This window comes from Coptis chinensis, chromosome 7, assembly GCF_015680905.1.
Source record: "Coptis chinensis isolate HL-2020 chromosome 7, ASM1568090v1, whole genome shotgun sequence".
Lineage (NCBI taxonomy): Eukaryota > Viridiplantae > Streptophyta > Magnoliopsida > Ranunculales > Ranunculaceae > Coptis > Coptis chinensis.
The window spans coordinates 10,076,695-10,095,128 of record NC_141462.1 but is presented as its reverse complement, the minus strand read 5'-3'; the positions used below and the strand labels follow the sequence as shown (position 1 = coordinate 10,095,128).

The 18,434-nt window shown below is 35.9% G+C and overlaps 2 protein-coding genes across 4 annotated transcripts; both read right to left on the bottom strand.

The window, feature by feature from the left end:
- Positions 1–3: 3 nt before the first annotated feature.
- RFC1 (replication factor C1) lies at positions 4–11,881 on the bottom strand. 2 transcript variants are annotated; one of them, XM_086571256.1, is made up of 22 exons: positions 11,756–11,881; positions 11,643–11,672; positions 10,985–11,557; positions 10,790–10,857; positions 10,478–10,553; positions 10,336–10,397; positions 10,097–10,248; positions 9,257–9,405; positions 8,964–9,152; positions 8,718–8,839; positions 8,422–8,629; positions 7,161–7,214; positions 6,509–6,678; positions 4,344–4,434; positions 2,827–3,008; positions 2,658–2,697; positions 2,264–2,388; positions 1,470–1,542; positions 1,288–1,380; positions 959–1,202; positions 563–622; positions 4–471 (listed from the first exon to the last, which is right to left on the bottom strand). In XM_086571256.1, the coding sequence occupies exons 2-22, from the start codon at positions 11,643–11,645 to the stop codon at positions 329–331; spliced, it is 2,877 nt and encodes a 958-aa protein (XP_086427382.1). In that variant the 5' UTR covers positions 11,646–11,672; positions 11,756–11,881; the 3' UTR covers positions 4–328. The 2 variants fall into 2 exon arrangements, with proteins under 2 accessions (XP_086427382.1, XP_086427383.1); XM_086571257.1 differs by having other exon boundaries at positions 9,257–9,402; positions 11,643–11,868.
- Positions 11,882–12,335: 454 nt separating this feature from the next.
- On the bottom strand, positions 12,336–17,469 carry LOC147485902 (protein WVD2-like 4). Of its 2 annotated transcripts, XM_086571258.1 has the most exons (9): positions 17,146–17,469; positions 16,560–16,825; positions 16,134–16,478; positions 15,967–16,025; positions 15,531–15,608; positions 15,349–15,433; positions 15,178–15,249; positions 14,971–15,081; positions 12,336–12,945 (listed from the first exon to the last, which is right to left on the bottom strand). In XM_086571258.1, exons 2-9 carry the CDS (start codon positions 16,788–16,790, stop codon positions 12,475–12,477), a joined length of 1,452 nt encoding a protein of 483 aa, XP_086427384.1. In that variant the 5' UTR covers positions 16,791–16,825; positions 17,146–17,469; the 3' UTR covers positions 12,336–12,474. The 2 variants fall into 2 exon arrangements, with proteins under 2 accessions (XP_086427384.1, XP_086427385.1); XM_086571259.1 differs by lacking the exon at positions 15,531–15,608 and having other exon boundaries at positions 17,146–17,383.
- Between the last annotated feature and the right edge of the window lie 965 nt (positions 17,470–18,434).

Genomic DNA, 18,434 nt, shown 5'->3' with positions numbered 1-18,434 from the left:
AGATTTTGCTCGAGGAATAGCAAGTAATTTATCAAAATCATATCACCAAGCAAATACATTAGCATGCCGATATCTATTTCTTAGAAACGAGCTGTACACAATCGAATATTTTTGGGTGCACCATCTCGTGGCTATTTCAGTCAATTCTAAAGGGTAACTTTCCACATAACGTGTGTAGGCCGGATGCCAACCTTGGGAAACAGCTGGCCCAACCCCCTCATACAGACTACACAAGTGGGCCACGACGGCTGACTATTAACACATCAAAATTTGGGAGTACGCCTTCACCCTCACTGAAAAGGTTAAATTAAAAACATCTCCGCTGCACTCATCTTTTCCTCTTCGAAGCAGTCCCTGATCCTCGACCCCCTTTCTTCTCAACAGATTCAGAAGCTTTCCTTGATTTGGCAGCTGGAGTCTTCTTGGCACTAGAACTCCCGTTGTTTTTCAGGTCCAGCTGTACTTGAATTCCTACAATATTAGCCACCAGAAAGGATGACAAGAATCAGCAAATTAGTATACATATAATTCCAATGCATGCCGAATGCTATTAATATACTACCTTTAGAGCTGCTACTCTGGAGATCCAGCTGCGGTTTTCTCTCAACGTTATCAATGCCATCTACAAGAAAATATTTCAGTGGTAAGTTAGGGCTGAGGGATGAATATGTAATAAGAAAAGCGAGTAAACAGGAAAACCAATCAAAATATTAGATCTGCCCACAAGGAGTGCCTTCCCACTTGCAGGATAAAAAAATGAACAAATGAGAAACACAAGTCTACAAAGGGAGTAGCAAAAGAACAGAAAACACCACTACATGAATAAGACAAACAATCACATATACACTAATGTATTTAGCTTCCAATTTTGTTTCATATATTACCTTACACAACTGCAAAAATGGCCTCATTTCTACAATAACTCAATAAGCAAATTTTCATCGCATGAGAAACTAACCAGTATCTTCTGTGTCTGAAGACTCTTCTTCATTTTCTGCTAATATGTCACCGTTCTCCTCCGCCAAAGCTTCATCAACTGGTTCTAACATTGCTGCTATCCGTTTCTTTGGAGCCTTTTTAATTCCAGGAACTGTGATCATATCTGCTGCTCGAACAACGCGCAAGTTGCTTCCTTGCTTGTATGCTTTTGTTAGTGCAGCCTTTACAGCTGGTTGGATGCCATCTAGCGGATTTCGGTGTCCCTAATGTACATCAAACTCATAATATTGATACTGAATATAGTTTAAATCTTCTAAATTCATTCCGTGCATGGGTAGAATGAGATACCTGAAACTTCGATAACTCCACAATTGTGTCAAAATCCTCCTGACTAATAGAGTAAGCATCCATGAATTCTACAACCTTCTGAACTGCTTCATCCTAGAATATTTTCCCACGTTAAATAAACAAGTGCTCATTTCAATTATACCCGTCTTGTAAATTTTGAATAAAAGTGAGATCCTTCTTACCTTAGGTAACACTCGAAGTGGATCAATTAATTGCTTCAAAATAAGAGATAAATAATCAACTCGAACTGTTTGCCTGAAGAAATTAGTAGGAAAGGAGCATTAAGCATCTTGCAACTTAGACAGAATCATTTATAAGGCTAGTAGCTATAAGCTACAAATAGAAGATATATGCTACTGATATGATTGATGACTTTCAAATATTCAAATCTAGTTTTGGTTTGTTGAAGGAGACGAGAGATAGGAAGCCAAACTAAATGGATGCAATCAACGGTATCTCTTTAAATGTTTCAAATGATGCTTTACACAGCTTACTATGCTGATCATCCTCTTATATGTAATTATAAATGTAATAGAAAGCTATTACTAAGAGAATTGCTACAATACAAAATTTAGGTAAAGGATATCTGAGCATCTCTTTATACTTCTGTGTTGATTTTAAAATGACTAACCTACACAACGAATTTAGGGCTGCTTTTAGTCCAAGCTTTTCATTCTTGATGAATAAAGAAACTTGTACTAATGTTGATGAATACAACTTTAGAAGACTAAAGATTAATTGGTTACTGCACAATCAAGCACAGGAGACAAAGCCCAGTCTCGAAAATACAAAAACAGATTAAGCAGACCGTAAAGGCATTGTTCTTAGAAATCAAAGATCATGGACAGGAATGGGGGAAATCTGAATTGGAGTAAGCTTAAACCTCAAAAAAGTGACTAGTAGTACTGTACCATAAGCATCTAAAGCCGCTGACCAAGATAAGAATCCAAGTAAATGAAATTGGAAGTTGAGATACCTGTTTGAGATAATTTCACGAGAAGCAAGTAAATGAACATGAACATCCTCCAAAAGCCTAAAATTCTTTCCCATGGTTGAGTTTTTCCCCAGCCACCCACCAAATCGGTTGAAATTGCGCTCTCCCTAAAAAGAAATCAATTTTCATAAAAATGAGAATTTGCCAGATATCCGGCCAAAGCATATGCAGTTCCACACATAAAATAACATGGTGACTTCCAATTGACTCACGAGAATTATCAATACCTATCCAGAATCAATTCTGAGATGGACTGATAGCCCATTTTAGATGGTTCAAACTTTACAGAGGAATAGATTTTATACAACTAAATGAGCCACCCGTAATGTTGTAAACATGGTCTGAAACAAGTTGTGAGATGCAAGTATTCCATTACCTGTTCAAGGGTCTCCCTTTGTCCATGTAACAGAGCAGCACTAATGAAAGAAAGAAAAATGATCAGCTCTTAAAAAGTTAAAATGTAAATGAAAAAGCAGAACAGAGAAGGGCAATTATCTTTTAGCATAACAGACAGCATTCATGACTACTAATATCAGGAAACATACGGAATTATGCATGAACATAAAGAACCAGCTGGGGAAAGTTGCCACTGACGATATCTCCGAATCTGTACATTAAAGATATCTCCACTTCCAATGGACTCTGCAGCACGGGCAATTAAGTTCATTCTTTTAACTCCACTGTCGTCTTTACCAGCAGAACTTGGTCGATAATTCAGATAATTTTCCTGGAAATAACAATTTATTTCTTTAAATATCTAGTGATAGAATAAAGGTATACCATTAAGAGAAGAAAGGCGGAAGAGCTTAGTATTCGAAATTTAGTAACACATCCTAAAAGAAGCCAAGGAACCTATATCACGGTGACATGTAGGAGTTACGGTTGACATTGTTTCAATAGCTTCCCCTTTTTTTTCTGAAAATAGTAAATTCCATTTTCAGGTGTATACATATTATATATTATTGATTACAAAACGATATGAAAGCCAAGACACCATATATATTGTTGGTGTGGGCACATATTATGTAGGACAATTGACTAAGAATAAAATAAAAAATTAGAGTAGAACGAGAGATAATAAGAAAGACAATTCCACTGAGACTTCTAGGATATAACTCAATTTATAATAATCATAGTAAATGGTTGATTACAAAATGAAATGAAAGCTATATTTATAGATATGGTTTCTTGGACTCTAATCAATTGCAAATAGAAACTAAATCTAAACCTAATTAGACACATACTAAGAAATAACTTAACTAATAATAAACTCTTCTAAAATCAAGTTATGTTCCTCTGGACATTTACTTTTCATCATGCCTTAAGCAAACGATTTATATTTATCATTATCACCAGCATTCACCATATGACGACTCACTCACTCTACAACAGATATGTCCCCAACTCAACCACCACCCATGAGTCCTCAAGAGGCCTCATTACTTATTAGAGATTGATCGGCAGATCAGAACTCATGTCTTGGACGAAACCTAAAAGAGGGACCAAAGAGTTCATCCATGGGGTATCACAGTCGGAATGGAGGACCTTCAGGATGGGCCATTCTCAGCTCTGGGACCACTTTATGGATAACCTGCTCAACTATACCAAAAAATCCCTCCCATTTAGCCACCCCCAATCAGAGGTGAGGTTTTCCTCAAAAGTCCTCTGTACAAAAGTAGAATTCAATTATCATGCAAAAACTACCGATCTTAGACGTATGGAACCTAACCAATTGGGACTAACCACTAGCGCAATCTTCATGTCGTTTCTGCAAATTCCAAAAGACCAGAACATATTGTCAGGTTCTTACATGCCACACAACCAGCTTATGTTTTTAGGAGAATAACATGTCTAAATTGACTGTTCCCAAAAGGATATTTCTGTTGCATTTTGACTTTTAGATTCAAGTAAGACTGATATATCAACATGAACCACTCTGTTATTAGAATAAATCAGGTATATCTTTAGATTTCCTCAAACAAATAAATTTAAATGGTAAGCGCAGTTTGAAGGTGAAGATCCTAGAGTTGGGTAAAAACAGAAACCGTAAACAATAGAGAACCTGAATAAGAAGAGGGACTAAGTCCATGTCACTCATGCTCAAGTCAATCCTCTCATCCATCCGCAACTTCCCACCATTATAGCCAAATAGCCTGCAAAAATAGAACAAGTTAAAACGAGTGCTATACAATAGAAGGATTCAGGAAGCATGCACAACAGGCTGGCACATTCCTGAGTTCAACATTATCATGAACATATTCACAACATTAAGTAATTTTTCAGAAAAACTATCCAAATTCACAAGATTTTCCAAATAAAAATGCACTCTTTTATCGTTTTACCAAGTCCCAATCCCAAACACCTTACTGATACATCTGACAAGATTTATTTTACCAACTACTAACCACACATCTACATTGCAGTTCGCAAGAGATCTTCAGCCATTTCTTCAATTCTAAATTGGATCTAAAGAGCTTAAAATCCAAGTCACAATTTTGAATAATCATTTAAAAACAAGAGATGGGCCCTGAACCCCTATTTGCTATTGGGTTACATGTAAACCCCCTCTCTTCGGGCCGTATAATGAAACCCCCCTCTTTTTGACCCGGTTATAACCAATCAAGGGTCTGTTTTTCATATTTCTTTTCTTTTTGTTTCCAAAAATATCCTTTTGAGGAAACTAGATAGAATCTCTTTGATTTAACTCCTCCAATCCTCTTTGATTCCACTTGAAAATTAGTTTCGATAGTTTTGATTAGGGATCAACTTTGATCTGCATGCAAGAGAGGATTTTTTATTTGTAATTGAATGTGTGAACGCGTATTCTTCAATTGGTTATCTTCTTCTACATTTCGTTTCTTTGTTTCCCAAATTTTGGTGCTCTATTTTATGTGTTAAAATGGGAATTTCTGTGTGCAAATTTTCTTTTACATCGAAATTCCACTATGCAAATTTATTTTTGCATATAAAATTTTTCTATGTAAATATAATTTTTCATAGGATTTTACTATGCGAATTTATTTTTGCATACAAAATTTTTATTTGTAAATATTTTTTTTTCATATGTAAATATAATTTTTCATAGGTATTCTACTATGCAAATTTATTTTTTCCTACGAAATTTTTCTATGTAAATATATTTTTCATACATATTCTACTATGAAAAGTTATTTTTGCATAAAACGCAAGTCTTTTTTGCTTATTAGAAGAGCAACTCTTAGATATGTCTCTTAATTTGCAAGATCATTTTTTTTTTAAAAGTCTGCAATTGTTTGATGAGTTATAGTTTATATCTTTTTTTAGAACCATTTTTTCTGTGGTGTTTTGGAAAATGAAATCAGTGTCTCATATCTAAAAAATGAGATGTTTCCAGCATATTTAAAACTGCATAGTTCTTAGTTTGTTTTTTTTTTTTTGTTAAGTTTTCAAATCTGAAATAAAGAAAGGCGGGTGAAGATGACGGAGGTATTTAAGTCAATTTTCTGTTTTAGTTTATTGTTTTTGAAAATAGGGAGGTTTTGTGGGTTTGTTTGCATGCGAGGGTTTTTTGTGTAACTAATTGACCGATGGGGGAGATTAAACTTAAAACCTGCATTTAAAAATGCAAGTATCAGCACCCAACATCACAGCCTTATATTCTCGCTTTTTACCAACAATACCCAATCCAAAGTTTAGGTAATGAGCATGTTGAATCACAATGTATTATCCCACTTTGTGACTATTACAATAAATTGTCCCAATCCATTTAAACTTGCTAAGGACTAACAAGCAACAGGAGGGGCAGCAAAAAGTGAGCCGCAAAACTCAAAATCCCTCAACATGTATATTCCAGTCCAATTTGTGGGGTGCTACACAATGTTTCTTAATACAAACAAAAGATAAAAAACAACCAACTCAACAACACAGATGACAGTACCATGAAAACAGTTGATCTAAGACCACAACTTTCATCAACCACAAAAGTTTGTGACCAACAAGCTAGGTTGTCGAAGGTTCTAGGGGTGTTTAGCACAGATTAGATATGTGTTTACATGTAAGCAACTTGTGGTTTGTAGACCTAGAGATTTTTAACCACAACAAAACGATATTCATGTTTTGTTTCTCATCAAACATGACCTCCTGTTGCATTAATAGGGAAGTAATAATTTCACTAAGGTAGAAATATCCAAAAACAACAGAAAAAATGTAAATCAGCAGACATAAGAAAGAAGGGTAAAGTAATCATACTTATCTACAGCTGTAAAAGGTGAAATATCTTCATCCTTGGAACTGCTGAGAAGGCGTTGTCGCATATCATCATATTTTATAACAGATGATGAGAGGCTCATGTAATGCAATTGATTTATAGCCATACGCATATCTCCATTCACTCTCTCTGCAAGTTCCTCCAGTGCAATCTATGGATGATCGAGAATTAGAATGTTAAATGACGTGCATGCCCAAACCAGGTATATAATAATAGCTAAAAGAGAGAGGAGGTGGGCTGACAAAGTTTGCTTTCAGTTCTTTAAACATGAAAATCGAGCAGGAACGAGAATGAACCAAAGAATCTAAAATAGAAAAATATAGAAAGAAGTTATCACTTTCTTCGATAATTTAGAATTTCAATTTTTGTCATTTAGTGTTGTTACTGTAGGTTGAAACAGAAATTGAACAAATGAAAACATTGTGTGCATAAGGTAAACATCTTCCCTAAGCCCAAACAATATACTGTAAGGCCACTCAATGCATAACCTTGAAGTTCACCCTAGGCTCTAAAGAGAATACAACAGATATATTATTTCAGGTGACATAATAACTAATGTATAAATTTTGGCAGATACACAATCTCAAAAAAGGACAAAAAAAGGAAAAACAATTATTTCGACTCAATATGTACCTCGTTAACTTGAAGACCTTCTGCATTTGCAACTTGCATTAACCTTTTTGCCATCTGTCAAGTGTAGATTAGTTGACTCAAAGTCCGCATGTTTAAATCCAACCTTAATAGCATAATGCTGCCGTTATAAAGCTCATACACAGAAATACATTATAAATATAGAATATCAATTAAACAAACGAACCATAGTCTTTTTTCTTTTTTCTGGATAAGTAAACTTTATTAGAATGGGGTGCAAAAGCAAAAGAAGTACAATTGTGAGTGAGTACCTCAATTGTATCAGTACGACTAGAAAGAAACAAAACAAGAGAACAAAGAAATAACCCCCTATTACATGAGCCCCCAACCCTCCGAAGTGGAAGTTTCTTCTATCCTCTGAATTGGACAGCCTAACAGTAACCTTCCACAGTTATCATCACTACACGGGACTAAAAGTTTCCCAAATGGATGAGAGCTCCATTGACAAAAAACTACTAGATTAAATTGTATAGAATCATGCAACTAAGAAAGAAACTTAAAGGGAAAACGGATAATCTATCCTTTTGTAAATCTTTAATAAACTGTAACCCTGCTTCATCCACAATAGCAAATACGGGGGACAGCTGAGCCAAAACTGAGTCTTACCAGCTCTGTTGCATGGGTACGCCCTAATTTCCTCTGTATCGCGTACCCGTGTCCTGCGGACACGGACACGGACACCCGGACACAAGCAAAACAGACCCTAATTCTCAGATCTCGCCGTGTCCAAATCATCGTACCCATGTCCAAACCAGACACTCCGTCCCGTACCCATGCAACACAGCTTACCAGGCACATCTACGTTTTTAAGTGGTCAAAAATGAAATTTAACCTCAAAAGCCAATACCTAGATGGGGTTCAAGCTCATGCAGGCAACTTACCCAGCTTATATGAACCTTGTTTTTGAAGATAAAAGGTAATCATTGATATAATTTGGAATTTAAATCGAGAAGATTACATATGAATAATTAGCAATAGCTAAGTCTCCATATACCCCAGATCAAACAAGTACCCCAGTTTAGGTAATTAGCAATAGCTTATATGAGGCCTTAAATTTTTTTACAATAACATGATGGCTACAAGAAAAAAAGACAACTACAAAAATAACAAAACGTACAAAACTATAACAGGAGGGGGGAAATCTGGGAAATAAATGGCATACATGTAATTACTGTGTGATGTTTCTTGAATACAGTCAGATAAAGTAAAAGTTAAAAGAAGTATAAACTTAGTGCAAGATTACCTGTTGTTTTGTAGGTTTACGGTAGCTGAGAAGTAAACAGTAGTTGACAAGACTTTTCAGTTTCTGACTGTAGCGATCATTACAGATGCAAATGATAGGAATTTTGGAAATTTTGATGCTAGCAATAAGATCAACAACTCCACCTCTATCTCCAGCAGACATGCCATCAACCTCATCCATTATTAGTACAGACTTTGGATGCTTAGACCTGAAATTTAAATTATATTATATTAAAGAGCATATCTCAAGATAAATGCCATGCTGCCAGTTTAAGAGTGCAGTTAAGCATCACCTACCGATCCATGTTAACATTCAAAGATTCATTGCTGACAAGTTCTTTTACAGAATTTGCGGTGCTTCCACCAATTCCTTTAATTATTTTGGAATCAGCCTTTCCACGACTGTCGCTAGCATTTACCTAATTAACAAAGGAGAACATGAGGAAAAAAAACTAATTGATAAGTACTCACGTCCACATGCTACTATGCTAGTAATAACAAACACTTCATTTTAATAAAGACGAATGCTTAAGAAGAAGGAACCTCAATGGCCTGAAAACCGAGCATCTGGCTAATCAATTTTGCTGATGTACTCTTCCCAATACCAGGGGTTCCACTTAGCAGCACAGCTTTTTTAGTTGCACTATCATTTTGCTTTTTCCCTTTTCCCTTTGGGCCAGCGTTCAAAAAAATTTCATTCCATTGCATCAACCAGTCATGGAGCTGCTTAACCTATACGAATACAAAGCAAAATCTTAAACGCAATTCAACCAAACTGAAAAGAGAAAGAAAAGAACTCAAATATGCAAGCACAAGACAGCATTAAAGACACATACAAGCGACTGATTGCCAATGATGTCATTTGGAACCTTTGGTTTATACTTTTCTGTCCAAGTCAGCGAACCACCACGACCTAAGGCTTCGCCTTTGGGCTTAGCATATGAGGCGCCTGATGCCATACCTTTTGGATCAACTTTTTTTGCTTCTAGGGCACAGAAAAAATAAGAGTGAATATCATCACAACACCTTAACAAAAATAAACTCCTTCCTATCTTCTCCAATCAAATTGTTCATATCAGAGCATAAAAGAATTATTTCCCGAGGTGTCTCACTCAAAGAAAAATATGAAGCATATTCTAGCAGTATAAATAACAAGAATAGAGAAACAAACATGTCAGAAGAGTTACAACATAAGGGCACCATTATGAAAATCACCATAGATATGTATATTCACTTACATGCCATAGCAAAATTGAAAAAAATTGTCCTTTATAGAAAGTGACAAGAACAGCAACATTGTGGTATAGAAGATCAAAGGGATATTATTACTCGCTGATGTAGTCAGTTACCATTCTAGATAGTTCACTTTAAAGACTTGATTTTAGTCGGGATTGAGATTAAAAGACTTAAATAGATTTCATTGGCTAAGTGATGCCCCTCTACTTCATATATATAGTTTAACACAAAATTACTGTGAAATATTAAATATACTTAGCCTGGAATCCAAAGAAATTTTTTTGAGGTCTATAGATTCCTATTTTTGTGTTTCAGACTTGACAAGCTCACCCTCTTATAGTTTGCCAGTAACTCATATTACCTATACTATAATCTTAACCAATCTGAAAAATAAAATGATCATAATATAAATGAAAAAGGTTTGAATAATTTGACTCTACCCTTCGCTTCTAGTTTTAAAGGACTTCCTTTCGGTTGTGATGCAGCAGCCTTTTCCACTGTTTTTGTCTTCGTATCAGCAGGTGGAATAGTTTTTGTGGGCTTTGATTTACGAATGATATCAAACAAGCCATCTTCATTAAGGAAGGTAGTGCTGTAGATAAATAAACAGTGCCCAAGTTAGTGAAGAAAAAAATGACGAGGTCCACAACAGAAAAGCAGTTGGTCTTAGATAACAAACCCCAGCTCTTTGGCTTTTTCGGACTTTCGACCACCAATATCTTCGTCAACCAGAAGATAATTCTGCAAATATAAGATGTTATTGACAACTTATACCAATAAATATATGCCTGTTGTAAGGACAGGATTTTGTAAGGACTCACCGTCTTTTTGCTAACTGATCCAGTAACCCGACCACCATGACGTTTAATTAAAACTTCCGCTTCTTCCCTTTCTAAACTGGAATTAATACCAGAATTTAATTGTGCATGTCCAAGTTGGTAAAGTCAATCATAATGATTGACACACATAGGAATTGCAATTTAATTATTGGACTGTCAGCAGATAAAGATCTATCTAAAGATGCATTATAGTTATCTCGACAATTCACAATATCATGAGCATGTATAACATTTCTTTGTCAGTAGAAAACAAACCAACAATGCAGAAAAACCTATCTAAAAATAATGATATACCTGTCAAGGGTCCCGGTCATAACAAAAGTCAGACCAGCTAAACAATCAGGAGCACCATCGGGGACTTCCTACAGAGGAAGAAGAATGCTTCATTGTCAACGAGAGATCCAATAGCTGCGTCACTTGACATAGCAAAATATAAAGAAATAACAACTGCTTCAATATATTGAAGCTTTGGAGAAGTTGCATTCTCACCTTTTCTCCTTTATGTGGAGGATCTTTTCTTTCGCCAAAGTTCATAAATCCACCCCTCCCGCCACCACCCCTTCCTCTTCCAGCAGCTGGTGCTGCAGTAGAACCTCTTCCACCTCTACCCCTTCCAGCACCTTTGGCAGGAGTAGCAGCCACTTCATCATCATCATCGTCACCATCATTTTCTTGCATATCTACAACTTTCTTAACAACCCCTCTTCCTGACCCGCTCTTTAATTTCTTCGCAGGTGTGACCTCAACCGACTTTTTACTCGCACTAGGCATCACAAAATCCTCCTCATCATCATCATCATCATCACCCTTATGAAGCTTCTTCGCCAACGGGGGTTTCACATCATCGTGCACTTGTTCACTACTTTTCTGTGTTTTCCTTTTCACTGGAGTTTTCTCCGCCTCCATTTCATCTTTAACCTTTTTCCCATCATTAGCAAAATACTTACTAGTCTTTCTCCTACTTGAACTATCTTGGCTTACATTTTTCTCTGGTGGTGGATCAGTTTTAGTAGCATTGTTGTTCTTGTCGTGTTGTTTCATAAACCACTTTCGTATATCCGACTACAATTATTCAATATTCCAAAATCAATATTATTATATTAATTAATTCCATAACGATGTAAATTACAAGAAACCCTAAGCTTACCATGTTGAAGTTGAGTCAATGTCCACAATTCTGCAAAAAAAAAATGTAACATGCAAGACTAAATTGAGTAAAGCGTAGAAAGGAATTAGAATGAAATGTGGTGAGAAATTTACGTGGGAGATGTAAAGATTGTGACTTGATGAAAGAGAAAAAAAATTCTTCTTTGATTGATTCGGGTTTCTGGTTGAAAGATTGCTAGACAAGCTTATTAACTGGTGACGTCTGCAATTAACATGACTACGATTCTAGGAGACTAGTAGTGGGCCCGATCCATAACCGAAACCTTCTTGTTGGGCCCAATATCCAAAAAGGTCCAACCGAGAACTGGATAGATAACTGCAAAGAGGAAGAAGCATGGTGGAGAGAGGAAATGAGAGGAAAAGGGAGCTGGGGCAAGACAGACTCACAGTCTCAAAAACCATCATCGAAAGACTTTTGTTGATGCGGTAATGAGTTTCAAACTCACTAGATGAATTGCCCTTGATCTCTATATACTTTCAATAAACCTGCTGAAATACTCAGATTACTGTTTTAATTCATAAAGTAAACTTATCGACCTCGAACCTAATTATAAGACATGCTCAGTGCAATTTTAGGAGGCTTACGCACCAGTAAACAACTTTTCATGACTGCTGTAGCGTAAACAGTTTGCTAAGTGATAAATACACAACCAAATTTATACTCTCCCACATATAACAAAATCACAGCTGTATTTACCTCAAAACACTGTCAATATACTTCTCAAGCAACATTAACAACATAAAATTCACACGCTATTCACAATATCTTAAACTTCCTGCACATTGTACAAAAAATAACCACCAAAACATTTTTAATTATCAATAGCAACTATATCGGAATTAATCTCGGGGTCAAACACCTTAGCGCTTGTCTCAGCATTCTCATTGAGTTCCCTGCCAATTTTAAACTCACCACACTCGGTTTCTTCGGAAGCCCTCTCTGTGGATCTGCTTGGGTTTCCAGTTTCGCCATCATGTGCTATCTCGGATTCAAGTTCTGTATCTTTGCTCTTAGGCTTTGAATTGAGCTTTGCTTCAGTCTTTGTAGTGGCTGATTTCTGAGGAGGAAGCTTAGACAGAGACTTCCGCACCGTCTTTTTCACAGAAACAAAATCTCCATTGCTGTTTGCCAGGCTTCCTTTCCCAGTCGACTTGCTTGGGTTCCCATTTGAGCTGGACACTGGGCTCTTACAGGATACAATACCCTCAGTTGAACTCTCTGCCACAGCATTACTGATTTTGTGCCTTCCAAGCTTTGGTGATATTGGGCGGGTTGAAGGTGCCTATGGACCAATAAAAATGAGAAAATTGAAAGGTGGTTGAACGGATGTAAGACATGGATAAAAATTTAATATTTAGTTCTTAAGGTGATGCTACACAAACAAATTCATCAATCTAAGATGTATAATTTCTGCTGCATTTTGGTTATTACAAGAGATCAAGAAATGAAGAACAAAAGTCAATATCCTGTAACATTTACCACTACATCTAAAAAGGGCTGTACAGTATTCGTTAAGAAGAAAAGCAAGAATAGCTACAATGCATACAAGATATGATGCTAAACATCTACAACAGACCATTGAATAAATAAAACAATGTCCTAATACTAAGTGCAGCGTCGTACTCAGTGCTGTAGCATATGCAAGTAGTAGCAAACATGAGTTGAACAACGAGACGTATGTATATAGTACAAGCATAGATTATGAAAAAGTGGAATAGGGTCAAAAGTTTCTTTCTATAACTTCGCCAAGCCTAAGTATCACACGGTGTTCGTTCCTCCATGGTATAATAAAAATAATAAAACAATGAATAAGAAAAATAATAACCTGGAGGCTGGAATGCACTTAGTGAAACCTATGATTAGTACAAGAAAGGAATTCTAGGGTGTTTGATGGCTTAAACAGAATAAAATTCTTATTCTGGTTTGGAGTAGATAACCTTGAAATTATATTGCTTGGAATTGGACAAGTATCTGTTTTGGATCAACCGAGCGAGATGAGAAGTATCTATATTGGATCATTAGGCTAGCAACATAAGTTTAGCATCAGACCTCCAGTCACAAGGTTTAGACTACATTTATTTAAATAGTTGGTTGAATCCCAGTTAATGATGCAGCTCTTATGCCACTGCATGAACAAATACATTGTTCCTTATTTATAAAAGATAGGTTCAGTATTGTCTTGTCATTATAAATGATACAGAGCTGGACCTACATCCATGATCAAATTCTCGAATGTTACAAACTTATATCCATGTTGCACATTGACAAAATCAACCTTAAGCAGAATCTTAAGAAAACACTACAAGAGAAAATTTACACACATGAAGCTTGCATGCTGAAAACTGACCATGTATTAAGTGCAATAAATAAAAGAATATACAGGTGTTCGCTATATATACAGGTGTATACTCATCCCAATAGCTAACTTAATGACAACCAACTAATATCATTTTATAAACAAGAGGTGAAGACGAAAAAGTTTGACATTGGTCTCTTCAATTTATATCATCGAAAATATTGGTCTTTCTCAAAAGATAGAAGAAATTAGAGGCAATAAATAGTTGATAGATTACTTAAAAAGTAATACGAAATAAGATAGTGGATTATCATCTTGGACAAAAAACATGCTATGTCCAAATATCTGCATACTTCCTATAGCTTATTGATGGGCATCTAACAAGTTCTCTTCTTACCCTCCAATGGCAAGATATGAGCTAAGGGTACCTAGGCATGTTTGCAAGTAACGTGGGCACCTATTTGAAGCAGTGTTCGTGATTCCGAACGAAACGTCAGAATTCCGAATATAGAGTCGAAATCTTGATAATTCCGAAATCAACCGAAATTCCGAATATATAGGGGTCGAAATTTGATGAATTTCGGATTTTAGATTTGTCGAAATTCCAAGAATTCCGAAATCCCGAACTATGATTTGAAGAACCTTTATATCTCTTATTTGAGGAGCAGCACAAATCAAAACCACAAGGTTGTTATTGCAACAAAATATTTCACTACATTTTTAATTGGTATAACAAAAGTCACGGATCTTTACAAGCAAATCTGAATATTTGTATTTTCCCCCTTTTTCTTAAACTATTTTGCTCTAACTTATGTATAGTAAAAGAGGCATACTCAGATACATCACAAATGAAACACAATACTAGAGAAGGGCACTTATTTAGGAGTAGCAGTAGATAATCACCCATACTGCAGGCTAAACGAAATGCAATCACCTTGCAGACTACAAAAAAGCGGTGACTTTTATTTCCTAAAAGCATCTCACAAAATTAAATGAAATACAATGGTCTACCTTCTTCAGTTCGGTCTTTGGAGGAGGAGGTTCCTTATAGAAAGTAGGCATGGGGGCAGCTTTAAATGTCAGATTCTTTCTGAGTTGCTTGAGATCTGCTTCCTGGCTCTCCTAAAAGATGAACACAAAGGTTAGATAAAGTGAAACTTAGAAAATACCTTATCAAAGCCACGAAAAACAATAAAATTTAAGAGCTGTTCCTTATACCTTTGATTTTGCCTGCAAGTTATTTTTTTCGACTTCCTTAGCATGAATTTTCTCTTCTATTTTCGAATAAAACTGGCCAATAGAACAAAGAAACAGTTTGAATAGTTTTTCAAGCTTAATCTGGTGAGTATCAAAAGTCCAAAATCCTTTGAAAAACTAAGGTGATCAGACCTCCTTCCGTTTTTCAGCACGCTCATCCAACCTGAAAGCAAATCCAGATCCACTACTCCTCCTTGACCCATGAGGAGTGGTACTTCTGGCAATATTGATGAAATCATTAGCTTAAAAAAAAAAAAATAGGAAATGAAGAAAATAATCAATAGAAAATGAAAGTCCATGGGGAGACAAATACTGAGGTAGCAGAATGAGCATCTTCATCATCTTTGGTTGGCAATGACTGCCTAGTTGTGATTGAACTTTGATCATGCAATCTATAGTAAAAGCAAATGATCTCATTTAAACCGATAATAGTTGACACAGAAAGAATATATCAAGAACTTACAGAATACAGCTAGCATTAAATAATTGGGACCAGCGTGAAGTGTAAGATAGGAGCTACAATTCAAATTTGTGTTTTTTTGTATGAATAATTGAACGTGGTAGGCAGTTCCAAAGTATTCTTCTGAATACTTATTTAAACTTCTATAGCCAATATTGTAGAATTCATAACAATTAGAGATAAATTTCAATCAACTTATCATAATTTCTCAAAACTAAAGAGAAGGCAAACAATGAATCACAGTCACGTGGGTACAAATGTCCAATAAGTATTATTAAGTAAGGGCTTACTCAGTAACTTCAGAAGCTGGGCCATCAACAGATGCCTTCACAGTATCGCTCTTTCCAGGCTAATTTCAAGTAGATACGGCATAAGATACCGTATAAAAAGAAGAGATGAAATAACACAAGTAGAAACTGAAGAAGAAATACAAATGGCACAGAAAACAGACACTCACCGCAGACCGTCGCACGCTAGGCACAGATGCTAAAGAAGCCCGCTTGGGAGTACTCCCGTCAATAGTTGGTTTTGTTTCGATGGAACTGCCTCCAGTGGATACCCGCCTAGTGGGATTACTCAGACGAGCATACACTGATGACTTGGAGTCTGTTCCATCAACTTTCGTATCAGTTTTCACAGGCTTCCCATCAGTACTCTTCTTCAAACCATTAGCCACCCCACGAGACATAAAGGAAAGACTCTGAGAAAGGCTTGGTTTCTTGCTTTGAGCAACTACAGTTGAACCTTTCTTATTTCCCTTCTTATCCTTGTCGGTTGTACCATTCTTCACAGCTCCAAGTTTCTAAACAAACATGAAACATTACATTCTGATAATCTAGAATATGGAACACAAAAACGACAAAGAATAATGAAACAAATATACCTTGGGAGGATTCGAGCCCATAGTCTCAGAAGCATTTGATAAAGCCTGGCCTTCCACCCCAGACGCATTAAGCCCGTCAGCATTTGGAAAAGTTTCAGTAATGTCTATTCCATTATCAGTTATCTCATTCTCCTTATCAACATTCAAAACTAATCCTTCCACAGAAGGAGTTATCTCACTAACCCCATTACCATTCTCCAAAACGACAAGTAGTCCTTTCTCAGATGCCATTAAATAAACAAGTAGTCCAACCAAGAATCAAGTATCTGCAGAGTCAAATACCCAAAATCAAATAAATCTCTAAATCAAAACCCTAGTTACTCTTTCCATTACTTATTCATCAAATATTTCCAGAGATGATTCAATGAATCAACACAAGAAAACAACTTAAAAAACCCCAACACATAAACAGTCCAAATCTAGGAAAATAACAAGATCTAACCCTATTCTTCACTCAAAAACACTCATCCAGTAACTCAAATACAGTAAAAACAGTAAAAACAAAAGTGATAAAACATTAATAAAACAAAAAACAGTTCACAGTGACAGATCAATATAAAAATAAACAAATGAATAACTTCTTCACCTTCAAATCTGAAACCTTGGGCCGGATTCAAACTCCAAGATCATGCAATCTATCCAAGTAACCAGTTAAAAATGGTGAAATAGCACCCCATGGATCAAACCTGGAATCAGAAGATGTTTTAAGTAAAACGGCCAATGAGAGAGAGAGAGAGAGTAGTGAGTTTTCCAATGCAGAGGGGGGAAATAATGTTGGTGTTGGTGCGGGGTGGAGAAGCTGTCTTTGTCTTCTTTTGTTGCAGAGAAACAAAAGAAAATAAAAAATGTTAAAACGAGGAACGTTCTTTTCAAACAGGGCCACTGTTTAGTGTTGACACTTAACACTTGTATCTGTGTTTCACGTTTTAGGTATCTTAAGACCTTCTTCAACTATATGTACGGTTTAGAGTAGGGGTGGAATTTGGGTCTAGCTCAAAACCGGACTTTTGTTGGTATTGGGCTAACATGTCTGGGTTTGGTTATGTAAAATCAAAATCCGACTCAGTACGTTTTGAGTTGGGGTCGAATTAGAGTATCAAACAACTGAAAAACCCAAGCTCGTGTGCATATATGTACGTATATATTTCATTCCTTCTATTTTTGTAAAAAATAATATTGAAATCTCTATTTTAGAGAGAATAATGTAATTAACAGAGTTAGTTTTACTTTCAAACAATCAAATCTTTTTTATTTCATTAAAAGATTTCAATTTCAGTGTTTTGTAATTCATAATTCTAAAAAAAATCGAAAAGTTTAACCAACCCGACATAACCCGACCCAATCCGAATTGGTTGAATTAGGGCTTGGGCTGAAAATTTAAGGACCGACTAGGAATTGGTCTCGGGCTCAAGTTATACCTCAACACGCTCGAGTTTCGCCCCTAGTTTAGAGCTCAATGGATTGGCCGGTTTGGGTTGGATTCTAGAAAATCCAAATCCGAACCGATAAAAAAATTGGGAACTCAAAACTGAACCGAACCGATAAGATATATTACAAATCAAAACCAAACCGACCCGAACTGAAAACTATAAAATCAATTAAATCCTAAATTAAATCAATTAATTTCAGCTACACAGTAGATAAATATATACAAAATTAATCATAAATATTATTAAAATGTCATCTTATCGGGTTGGTTTGGTTTAAGATCGGTACAAGACAAACCAAATTACCAAAACCCAAATTATTTTTTATCGGTTTGATTCGAGTCGGTTATCAGGGGTTTGAAATCCATTGACAGCCCTAGCTACAACCTCTCATCACAATTTTGATAATTTACAAACTAGCATACTATACATTATGCAATTGACAAAA

What these genes read in the sequence shown, in the direction of transcription:
- LOC147485902 (XM_086571258.1), bottom strand. Translation starts at nt 16,790, where the DNA reads ATGGCATCTGAGAAAGGACTACTTGTCGTTTTGGAGAATGGTAATGGG. An exon ending in CTAGCGTGCGACGGTCTGCG is followed by an intron (nt 16,026 to 16,133) that starts GTGAGTGTCTGT and finishes ACTTGAAATTAG; the next exon opens with CCTGGAAAGAGCGATACTGT. An exon ending in GTGCTGAAAAACGGAAGGAG is followed by an intron (nt 15,250 to 15,348) that starts GTCTGATCACCT and finishes TCTATTGGCCAG; the next exon opens with TTTTATTCGAAAATAGAAGA.
- RFC1 (XM_086571256.1), bottom strand. An exon ending in TCGGTTTTCAGGCCATTGAG is followed by an intron (nt 8,840 to 8,963) that starts GTTCCTTCTTCT and finishes TTTGTTAATTAG; the next exon opens with GTAAATGCTAGCGACAGTCG. An exon ending in TTCAGACACAGAAGATACTG is followed by an intron (nt 623 to 958) that starts GTTAGTTTCTCA and finishes ATTTTCTTGTAG; the next exon opens with ATGGCATTGATAACGTTGAG.